The 12,407-nt window shown below is 38.3% G+C and overlaps 2 protein-coding genes across 6 annotated transcripts in view; one reads left to right on the top strand and one right to left on the bottom strand.

Moving 5' to 3' along the window:
* The window catches only part of LOC308702727 (tripartite motif-containing protein 16-like), a 662,678-nt gene that overhangs the window by 429,676 nt on the left and 220,595 nt on the right, over positions 1–12,407 (bottom strand). The gene's annotated exons all lie outside the window — the stretch shown is intronic.
* The window catches only part of LOC308699335 (CASK interacting protein 2), an 82,836-nt gene that overhangs the window by 49,714 nt on the left and 20,715 nt on the right, over positions 1–12,407 (top strand). For all 5 annotated transcript variants that reach the window (XM_081380064.1, XM_081380063.1, XM_081380062.1 and 2 more), the window contains exons 4-9: positions 83–180; positions 1,543–1,688; positions 3,431–3,526; positions 7,222–7,352; positions 11,040–11,148; positions 11,695–11,803. In XM_081380064.1, the coding sequence (XP_081236190.1) occupies positions 83–180; positions 1,543–1,688; positions 3,431–3,526; positions 7,222–7,352; positions 11,040–11,148; positions 11,695–11,803 (689 nt within the window). The remainder of the gene's footprint in view (positions 1–82; positions 181–1,542; positions 1,689–3,430; positions 3,527–7,221; positions 7,353–11,039; positions 11,149–11,694; positions 11,804–12,407) is intronic.

Below are 12,407 nucleotides of genomic sequence, written 5' to 3'. Positions count from 1 at the left end.
TACTGTACCTTCTTTTTTTGCTTTTCCCAACACTCTCTCCATCTCTTTTGAAAGTTTTCTGTTTTTTTTCTCCTCCACCCAGGTTTTCAGCGTTGCATCATGCTGCTCTCACGGGCACTACGGAGTTGCTCTCCCTGCTGTTGGAGGCTCAGGCTGTTGTGGACATCAAGGATAGCAACGGTTAGACCTGCCTCCTCATTAACACCAAGAATAATGACTACAAAATAACGATAACTACAGAGGGTATGCATGTGACGTCACCGTCGGCACGAGTGACTGCGGTCACGCCCACTGAGCGGCAAAAATTGGTTTTCAGCGTGAATGCCGCGACAAACACACAAAACGCATCTAAAATGGGAGAGAGCTTTGAGATTGACCGTACAAATAGATTTGACAAGAAATCTGAGGTGTATTTTTACAAAAAGCTACAGAAAAGAGAAGCAAATGGATCGCTGCAATTCACAAGAATAACTGGACTCCAGGCAGCGAATCGTAGATTTGCAGTTATCATTTTGTGTGTATATGCTGAATTTTGGGGTAAACTCATACCCTATATATTGTATTCTTATATATTGTGTCACTTTAAATACTCACGCTCTTTAAACAGGGTGGATTCAGATTGGCTGTCAATGTTTTTATCGCTGATCAGCTGGAAAAAGCGATTCCAATGACATTATTTCTGTGTGTTGTAACTTGTTATCATTTTAGTTGTGGTGCTATTCTCTGCTATTCTTTTAGACGGGGTAAACCCAGCCTGATCTCCCGGCGATTTGATTTTGCCCTGCAGCTCAGGCTGGAAACCTGTACATTTTTCTATCCTACTTCCGTTACAAATCTGTGGGGACCAATCACAAACTGGCTTATCCACCTGGCGCACTATTGGCGGGTTTAACACGATGGCGATAGAGAAGCGACGGCAAGCGCACTCTATCTGATTTACCCGTCTCTCGCACGACCGTCAATCCAATTCCTTTTAACCTCTCGACGATGCTCAATGGCTTCTTTAGTTTAGCAAACAAATCTCTCGAGTGGGTGTAAATACCACTCACTTTCATGTTTTTTTTGTACAACCTGCAAAAATCGCTCGATGCCATTGCTGCTTCTGCAAACCGCTTATCAACACGGTAATTTTACACATTTCCTGCCTGGAGTTTTCGCGTCGCTCTGCAAAGTACGTCACCCGGATCGTTGGTCTGATTGGTTGAAGGACTATCCAGTTACATACAGAGTCATCTGAACTATGCCCGTTGATCATGCCTCTTGTGCAGTAGAAAATACAGAGCAGACTTCCCAGACTAATGTTCAATCTTAAAAGATTGAGCTTGGTCTGGTGATAGCCAGACTACTATTCTTTAACATTTAGACCCATTTTTAAAACTATATATTTATCGGTATCATTATAGTCATTGTCCTTGGTGTGAACAAGCCTCAACACATGAATTAAATTGGAGCTAAGTTAAATTTCTTACATTTTGCTAAGTTTTGTACACAGCTCACAGAACTCTGAGTCAGAGGTTGAATTTTGTATGTTTTGTTCTGCAGGGATGCGGCCGCTGCATTACGCAGCCTGGCAGGGTAAAGCTGACTCGGTGCTCATGCTGCTGAGATCCGGGGCTGCGGTGAACGGCGGGTCGCACGACGGCCAGATTCCACTGCACCTGGCCGCTCAGTACGGACACCATGAGGTGGTGCGTATCCATTAGCCCGCACTCAGATGCTTCAAAACAGTTGCTGGTATCAGACTCGTCACAAACACGTCACAAAAACAAACGGCAGAGCAGTTTATGCCTTATGGAACGACAATATATTTCCCATATATGAATGATCAATATATTAAATGGTTTAACCGTATATTTGAATAATATATTGTGTTACTAATATATCTACTATATATGAAGACCTCCGATGCAAAAGCCTCTAAAAGCCACCTCTGTCAAAAATGAGATGATAATATTGAGTGAATGCTCTCCGCACATAGTTATACGTTCATCAAATACGTTCACTTCAAACTCACTAAATCCCTCAGCCCATTCAGAAATGCCAGTACTTGGGTAGAAACCTATACATAGGGGCCTGATAAAAATGTTAATATTAAACAAAAACTTTAGACGGACTTAGAGGCTTTTGCATCTGAAGTCTTCATATACGATATAGAGTATTTACTAATATATCATAATGTATGACATTTTTTTCTTCAGTAAGACAGTTCATAATGTATATGTGATCAGATATGGTACTGCGTATGTAATATATTGCAGATATATTTACTCAAGCAAAATAAACACACATATATTGAGAAATATATAATGTAATATATTATATAATGTCTAACTTTTTATTATTTACATTGTAAATGTCTCATATTTTCAAGCTAGTTAACAAAAGCTCAAGCACACCTCTATGTGCTAAAGTATTTAACCAAGAGACTATCACTGTACTGAGGAGTGCACAGCCATTACTTTTAACACAGTAAATATAGTCTTAATTATGTTGGGGCAATCGTCAACCTCTACTCTTCAGCACAATGGTAACCCCAAAAACTCAGACATATCAGAAAACCTTTTCAGTTCCAAAATAATAGAACATTGAACACGAACAGATCTCTACCCTATATTAATATTGAGCAAAACACATTAAATAACACTTCATTTTAACATTTGTTTTCCTTTAACAGAAGCAAAGCATGCTGGGAACTAGAAATCTGTTGTAACTCATTCCGTGAATGTTTGTGTATGTGTGTGTGTGTGTGTGTGTGTGTGTGAACATACATTCACATTTATATGGGAATTGGGAAACTTTATAAGGGAATGTATGTGCAATATATGTACACAATAAAGGATAAAACTTTGTGAATATTACATTTAATGCTATTTTATATTCATTAATATATAGCCATACATGCTCAATGCAGTATACTATTGCAGTATATTGAAAAATATAAGCACTAGTTTCCCATATATGGAAATGTATTATGTAATATATCGCATTATATTTTGCAGTATATTCCCATATATTTTTGTTTTCGTAAAGGATCACTCTAGCATCAATGCGCCGGCCTGACATTGTTCAATGTTTTTTCTATTGAAAATCTTTCCAGAATTACTTTGTTTAAAAATTTGGTTCCAAAAGCCAGTCCAGTCAGCCCTGCAGAGCAAACTGGCCAGTCCATCCCTGTTTGAGAAGCAGTGTTGTTGGATACAGCACCTGCAAATCATCTGACATCAGCTCACTGAAATGCAAAGAAATATGATATCTGCGTTGTGACATCAACAAGTTACCCCAGATTGTTTTTTTGTGTGTGTATGTACAGTATTAGTGAGGGATAAAGATAATCTGCCTGTTTTTATGATTGTTTTCTGTCTCTTTTAACAAGTTGGATAGTTCATAACCAACATAATTCATCTATTCTTTCTCTCTCTCTGTTTATCAGTCTGAGATGTTGTTGCAACACCAGTCGAACCCGTGCGTGCTAAATAAGGCTAAGAAGACTCCTCTGGATCTGGCCTGTGAGTTTGGCCGGGTGAAGGTCAGTCATCTAATCTCTGTTAATTTCTAGCTTGTTTATGAGCATTCTTCATGTGGGATGTCATTCGTTACATCACTGTCACTATGACTACTGTGATCTCATAAATTCTGTTATCTGATAAGAACATGTCTAGTAGATCTGCACGATTCTGGAGAAATTGAGATTTTCTTTGTTTCAAATGGAGATCACGATTCTCCCATGATTCTACATAGACAACTAAACATAATAACATGTGATTTACTAGAGGTTCTGATACAAGTATTGAACACTTTACAAGTACTGAACGAATTTAGAGTATCTAAAACAAAACCCGAGCATTTTGTGGAAGAACATTGTTCTGGATGTGCTTTGGCTGTGTGTGTCTGTGTGGATGAATGATTAATCTACTGCTCGTAAAACATTCACCACTAGACTTAAGAGATATTAAATTGAAAGGATCTCAAGCTGACTAGCTGAATACGTTACTGTAGCTTTACCCATTAATGGACACTCTACTAAGAATAAGTTCCAGCACAGCGCTACAACAACCATAATGACGTGACCCTTCACAATAATGCTTTACAATGAAGAGTGAGCATATGGAAGTTTATCAATCAATAAAATACTTTACTCCTGTTGAGTGATAAAAACACCATCATCTCTGCATCGCTTTTACAACATTTCAAACCCTTCAGTTCTTGCCATCTCCAAAGCCAAGCTAATGTTGATTCTTGTTTTATTACGAGCTCTGTCACGATCTCTTTTTGCCAGCAGACGCTCCTCTGCTCCTCCGTTTGTTTATTACGGGTGATTCCCCGGAGGTTGGAGATTTAGGGTCAGATTTACTAACAGCTTGCGCCAGCGCAAACCCTCTTTTGGCGTTAAAAAACTACTGTCAGGATTTACTAAAGACACGCAGTGAAAGATTAGCGCTGAAAAGGCGTTATTTTTGACCTCTGACCTTATTGCATATGCTTTGTAGGAGTTTGCCTTTCAGGCGCAAAATTTATGGGAGGAGAGTATTTAAATGAAATCACGCAAGGTAATTTAATAACGTTTTCGCTCGTCAGTGTACTGGTGTTTGCGCCATTATTTACCGCCCAAAAAAGAGTCTTAAACCAGACACTAATTTGCTCTGCTCATGGTAGATTGCGTTGGTCATTATGGAAATGATCCGGCTGTGTCTGTGCTCTTTAATTTTTACATCGTCAGTAGATCAAGCACAGAACTTTCCACTCCCATCCGTGCTTTTATGGGATTGTGCTCTCACACTAATTTGCCCTGTTTTGTAAATCTGGCCCTTAGCTGCTCCATGTCAAACTTTCTCACTCGTTGTGACAACTAACCTTTGCCACTCCCACACCATACACACACGTCAAAGTAGCCGGAGCAACTTTTCTCTATTTATGGATATGACAAGACATGCAAGGGTGAGTGACATATGTATGCAATTTTGGTTAAACTTTATTTGAAGGTGTCATTGTTACAGTGTAATTATATATTTAAGTACTGAGTAATATTAAGCAACTACATGTACTTACAATAGGGATAGGGTAGGATTAGATTTGGTTGAGGGTCAGTTACATGTAATTATGCATAATTTACTGTTATTACTATGTACATGTAACATATGTAACAAGGACACTGTTAAATAAAGTGTTACCGCAATTTTCCATGAAAACTGTCCCGACAGGTTTAAAATATAAACACTAACAGCCTTATCAAAGTGAATCACGGTAAGACAAAAACATGTTTTGGAAGAGGGATTGATGATGTGCTGACTCATTATTTACATTTGGTAAATTATTAACAAAAAATGTCACATGGTACATGCAAAATATAAATTGACAGATGAGAAAAGAGCATCATACCGTGGAGATGCTGTACCTGTGTGTATGCAATACAATTAATTCTCCGCTTCTCTCTCTTTCTGCCCTGACTGTGCCCTGATTTTTACTTTTCCTGTCTGTCTTTGTGTGTCATTCATTCACTCAGTGAATCAGAGCTCAGAGCTTAGTTTTACATGTTCTCGCACACACATGCCCAGTGGTGTTTGATTTCAGTTCAGCTGTGTATTTAGGCCTTTTGGAGGTGTTACATTAAGGGCAGTGTGTGTATGTGTGGTATTTAATCAGCTGCTGTATTGAGGCATCAGGGTGCGGCTGAAGCAACTGGATCATGTCTTTCTCTCTCACCCTACTCAGTGTTTCTGCTTTGGGTGTGCCTTTAACATGTACAGCATCTTCAACATGACAAATGATTGCTTTCAATGCGTGCTCAATAAAGTCAACGTGAGCACGATTACGGATAGAAAAATTCTAACTTTATTACTACCTGTCAAAAGTGTAGTATATCTACTCAATATGTGTAACTTTATAATAATTATAACTTTATAGGTACTGTTTTCTGCATTTTTGCCATGAAAACTATTAAATAAAATGTAAATATTTAATTACCAAATTATTGATTTTGCTCAAAGAAGCTTTCACTTGCTTTTACTTTTTAAACTGTTTCTCCATGCACGGTCCACTTCACTCCACACTATCCCATAATGCAAGACAAGTCTGACTCTTGGCTGACGCTCAAACTGCAGAAATCAGTTGAAACTTCTCCTCAGCTCTATGAGTTTGTGGCCCAGATGTTTTGGGGTGTTAATGGTCACTGGGACACATTAGCATGAGCTCATCCTCACCTGTGAGACCTCTGAGAGCCAACACAAAAGACCTCTGCGCGCTCGAGTGTGTGTGTGTGTGTGTGTGTGTGTGTGTTCTAATAACCACATTTAATCTCTTCTTAACACCCCTTTTTCAGCTTTTTTTGACACTTTCGTCCAAAATATTTTTCTCTCAATTCAGTTTTAGCATAAAAAAAGGAAATAGGTACTGGGTACTACATATGAATTTGAGTTTACTTCGCAACGTTTCAAAAATTTGTTCTATAAGTATGAATGTGTGTAGTATGAATGAAATTCGGACGTACTACATCCGCCGTGTTGTCACAGAATCTCGCCGGAAGTCATCTGGGGACTTTTCGTCGACTCTTTTATGTGTACTGTGAATTCAGACATACTGTAATACTCTTTTGGCATACTATTTTTACTATAGTAGGGAAGTATTCAATTTCGGACACAACATACATTGGTTAAAAGTGTTTGTAGCTTAACTGTGTACCTTTTATTCTGTTTAATGCCACAGTTTATGTAAGGATGGATTTGTTTAAGAATGTATTATGCTTGTGCTTTAGGAAATGAGGCTTATTGAGAATAGTACAAAATGTGTAAATAAATACTGTAGTTATGTTAATGGAGTAAATAATACTTACTGAAGTAATTTTGTCAAATGCAATAAAATATATTTTAGTATTATTTATACACTGTTATAGTGTTTATTCATATTTAAAAAAATGTTTTTAGTTCATTTAAAGTTTTAATTTTTGTTATGTGCTATTGTTATTTTCTTATACTTCTATTTGGCTTTAATTAACTATTATTTTAGTTTTAGTCATTTAGAACTACAATTTAAACTTATTTCAATTAGTTGACAAGGCACCATTTCTCATTTGTAAGTTTTATTTTTTAGGTTTTTCATAATTTTTTTATATTTTCTTGTATTTCAGCATTGATTTAATCATCGAAAACGATATTTAACGGTTTTAATTTTAGTCATCTATAAGAACACTGGTGCAGAATATGCTAATGATCTCTGTCTCTCTTGTAGGTGGCTCAGCTGTTGTTGAGCAGTAATATGGTTGCGTCTCTATTAGAGGGGGATCGGAAAGACTCTTCAGACTCAAACTGTAACACTCCTCTACATCTCGCCGCACGCAACGGACACAAGGATGTCATCTGGTGAGCTCTTCTGTAGACATCAGTCTCAGCTGTGTCGGGCTTTCCTGTCTCTCTGGAGAGCTGTATGTGTGTCAGCTCTTTTGTGTGTTTGATGCATTGACGCAGCATTTAATTCTTGGCTGATTTCAGTGTTAGTGCAGAAACACAGCTGATATATTGTAAAAATGACCCTTATAAAAAATTCTTAATGGGATGAGATTGTGAATATAAGTGCAATTCTGTATTATTGTTTTTCCTCAGTTGATTTGACATATTTCTCCAACTGAATGTAGATGCTCTCAAAACAATTAACACAGCTAACTAAACACACTCTTATGTTGGCGAAACAGTTCAATATTCACTGCATAATGAAGCACTGCATGTTATTCTAGTAATGCATTTATCAAAAATAAATACTATCAGAAAAAAAAGTTTTTGCTTTCGTCACGCATTACAACATGCTTATATCATGTTTCAAAAACACTTATCTCTACACGCTTACATGATGCTTCACAACACGCTTATGTCACGCTTCACACCCTCGCTTCTCTACACGCTTACATGATGCTTCACAACACGCTTATGTCACGCTTCACTACCACACGCTTACATGATGCTTCACAACACGCTTATGTCACGCTTCACACCCTCGCTTCTCTACACGCTTACATGATGCTTCACAACACGCTTATGTCACGCTTCACTACCACACGCTTACATGATGCTTCACAACACGCTTATATCACGCTTCACAACCTCGCTTCTCTACATGCTTACATGATGCTTCACAACACGCTTATATCACGCTTCACAACCTCGCTTCTCTACACGCTTACATGATGCTTCACAACACGCTTATGTCACGCTTCACAACCTCGCTTCTCTACACGCTTACATGATGCTTCACAACACGCTTATATCACGCTTCACAACCTCGCTTCTCTACACGCTTACATGCTTCACAACACGCTTATGTCACGCTTCACACCCTCGCTTCTCTACACGCTTACATGATGCTTCACAACACGCTTATGTCACGCTTCACACCCTCGCTTCTCTACACGCTTAGATGATGCTTCACAACATGCTTATATCACGCTTCACAACCTCGCTTCTCTACACGCTTACACGATGCTTCACAACACACTTATGTCACGCTTCACTACCACACACTTACATGATGCTTCACAACACGCTTATGTCACGCTTCACAACCTCGCTTCTCTACATGCTTACATGATGCTTCACAACACGCTTATGTCACGCTTCACTACCACACACTTACATGATGCTTCACAACACGCTTATGTCACGCTTCACTACCACACACTTACATGATGCTTCACAACACGCTTATGTCACGCTTCACTACCACACGCTTACATGATGCTTCACAACACGCTTATGTCACGCTTCACAACCTCGCTTCTCTACATGCTTACATGATGCTTCACAACACGCTTATATCACGCTTCACAACCTCGCTTCTCTACATGCTTACATGATGCTTCACAACACGCTTATATCACGCTTCACAACCTCGCTTCTCTACATGCTTACATGATGCTTCACAACACGCTTATATCACGCTTCACAACCACACGCTTACATGATGCTTCACAACATGCTTATATCACGCTTCACAACCTCGCTTCTCTACATGCTTACATGATGCTTCACAACACGCTTATATCGCGCTTCACAACCTCGCTTCTCTACACACTTACATGATGCTTCACAACACGCTTATGTCACGCTTCACAACCACACACTTGCATGATGCTTCACAACACCCTTATATCACGCTTCACAACCTCGCTTCTCTACACACTTACATGATGCTTCACAACACGCTTATGTCACGCTTCACAACCACACACTTACATGATGCTTCACAACACGCTTATGTCACGCTTCACAACCTCGCTTCTCTACACGTTTGGGCTACTCTCTAAACTCTTCATTTAAACATGACATATACTTTGACTATAATTGTGTAGATTTTTGTGATTTGAGATCAAACACACACCCATTGTGCCATCCAGACACTGTACCCACACAGCAGAGGATGAGACTGGGAAAGTCCTGGTGCCAACAGACAGTCAGTGTTCTGTCTCTCTGACTCACGTTCCCCCGCTAGATCGTCCCGAGGGAGAGGAGTGTACCAGTCTCTCTAAATATGTGTGTCACCTCTATGTGTGATCTGTCTGAGATGAGAGTGCTTGTGAGTGGATTAATCACTGCTTTGACTCATCGCTCTCATCCTCGAAGACACACAGCATTTCCTGTCTCACATCAAACTCTTCAAGATCATATCAGAGAGATTTACCATTTTGAGAGACATCTGTGGGGGTGATTCACATGAAGAGTAGCTAGGAACTCACCGTGCCTAAAATTAGTCCATATGAGGTCCGTAGACAAAAAAAATCCACTAAGAGAGACACTTCAAAAGAGTCCGCACACTCCACAAAAGACGAAGGGCGTCAAAAAGCGAGATGAAATCAAGTGCTTTTACTGAGAAAAAAAGGCAAACATTTCGGTCACATGCAACCTTTCTCAATGCCAAACTATGATATTATCAATGATTTTATCTCGCTTTTTGACTTCCTTCGTCTTTTGTGGAGTGTGCGGACTCTTTTGAAGTGCCTCAGGTGATTCACATGAAACACCAAAATCAAACAAAATAATAATATATTACACTGAACCAAACTGAACAAAGCCTGGTTTAGGAGCAATATGATTGTATGCATTGTAACATTATTTTCATGACAATTAAGCACATTTACCAGCAAATTCTCATGATTAATTGAGAAAACCTTCAGTAAATCATAATTATGACATAAATCATTTAAATTATGTTAGTCAAAATTGTAGAAGTTTGACTTTTTTGTCATAATTTCAACATATTTTTTTTTCTGTCATAATTTTAACCTTTTATCATATAAATATGACAGTTATAATTCTGACTTTTTGTGAATCATGCTTTAGTAAATCATATTTTTTTCTGCTGTGACAGAAAATTTGGTTCCATATATTCTCATTTTGTATTGTAAAAAATATTTTATAAATATTTAAATTGTAAAGTAATTATTTTATATAATATCATGGCAGTATTTATTATATTGCACTTTATTTGTTCTAATTTTAATTAGAATATTAAATTAGTAGCCTAAATAGTGTCTGTAATGTAAATCACCACAACAAATAAAACAATTACCAAAAAAACATCCTGATATTTTACAGTAATGACAACATTAAAGGGAATATGTGCTTAATTATCATGAAAATAATGGCACAATGCCAAAAAGTAAATTAGGATCTAATTTTGACAGATTGTGTGAAATTCACACAGTGACATTTGTGCAGTGTGGTTCATTTTTAGTTTGCACGGTCATGACACATCGTGTGTGTGTTGTGTGTGTGTGTGTGTGTGTGTGTGTGTGTGTGTTTTCTACGGCTGTCACGCTGATCCCCCAATGCCTGGCATTCCCAGTGCAGCACTGAAATTCCATCCAGCATTCCCACAGATGAGCGGTTCTGATTCCACACATGTGTGTGTGTGAATTCCACAAGTCTGTGTGTATTATAGGGCCTTCAGTATGTAAATATAACACAGAGTGCTAAAGAGGATGTCGTCTCCTCTCTTTGGAGTAGTAGTAGGAAACTGCCTCCAGTCCATTCATTCAGTTTCCATCTCTCTGTCTTCAGGCTTCTTCTGAAAGCAGGCATTGACATCAACAGAACCACTAAAGCTGGCACGGCGCTCCATGAGGCTGCCCTCTATGGGAAGACAGAGGTAGTGCGGCTACTCCTGGACGTAAGTTCATCTTTTTTTTCCAGAAATGTCTGAGGGGTTGAAAACCCTTCCTACATGTAAGTGTTGTTTTTTTCCCCACGGTTTTTAATCACTTTGCCATTACCCCCATATATAAATAATGTATTTCTGAACATTTCTTAGTAACACCCCCTCATGTGCTTCTTTTTTTCGAGAGAAAGAAACACGAAAGGATGATAAATCAAGTCCCGCCATAACTTTTGCTTTCATTGAATGATCTGTTTCACTGGGAAGTAAATCACATTGTAATAGTGACTGTTTCACGAGTTTAAAATGTACATTTATATTTAAGGTTGAGAATGATATCTAAATTAATATTGTATATTTATGTTTTTATTGCAATACTGTTAAAAAGTTTTGGGGTCAAATTGTTTATAATGTTACAAAAAGTTTCTATTTATAAATGCTGTTCTATTGAACTTTTTATTTATCAGAGTCGTGAAAAAATCACGGTTTCCACAAAAATATTATGTAGTAAATAATAATATATTTCCACAATAATATTATAAATGTTTCTTATAATGTCAGGCTGGGATTGATGTTAATATCCGCAACACTTACAATCAAACAGCCCTGGATATCGTCAACCAGTTCACCGCATGCCACGCCAGCAAAGACATCAAGCAGCTCTTACGAGGTGAGATGTTTTGTGAACTGAAGTGTGTGTATTTGTGTCTAACAGTGTGTATGTGGAGTGTGTTTGTGCTCATACTGCATTTGAATGTGTGAAGCTTGTGTGTGTGTGTTTGGGAATGGCCCTTCTTTGGTCTGTAAGGGGTTATGGGAGACGTTTGAGCAGACATTTAGTAAGCAGCTGTTTAAACTCAGGATTATATAACCTGCTGATTTATCTGGAGAGTGCATGAAAGAGACAAAAGATGTCTTCTGTGTGTGTGCAGATGCATACCACAAACCTACAGAAAACGTAGATTTATGAAACATAAGACGGGGCCCGCACACAAGTACTGACTTCATACGCAAACACTTTTTTGAAACTGTAATGCTGATGGGAGACAATGATGTTATTTTGGAGTGGATATAGCCTTCTGTACAGTACTCTTACTTATTCTCTTTATAGATATGGCCTTTAACCTGTTAACTGGCAAGCCCCCCCAGAAGCAAAACTTCTAAACTGCACTTGTAATTCATGAATGCAATTCAAGTCTTGATAAACACACTTGTGTCCTTGACATTAAAGTGTCTGACGTGTGATCTGCACGTGTTCTGTAACATCTGCGGTA

Source organism: Scardinius erythrophthalmus (assembly GCF_964197995.2).
Source record: "Scardinius erythrophthalmus genome assembly, chromosome: 1".
NCBI classification, from domain to species: domain Eukaryota; kingdom Metazoa; phylum Chordata; class Actinopteri; order Cypriniformes; family Leuciscidae; genus Scardinius; species Scardinius erythrophthalmus.
This window is presented reverse-complemented; position numbering and strand designations above follow the sequence as displayed.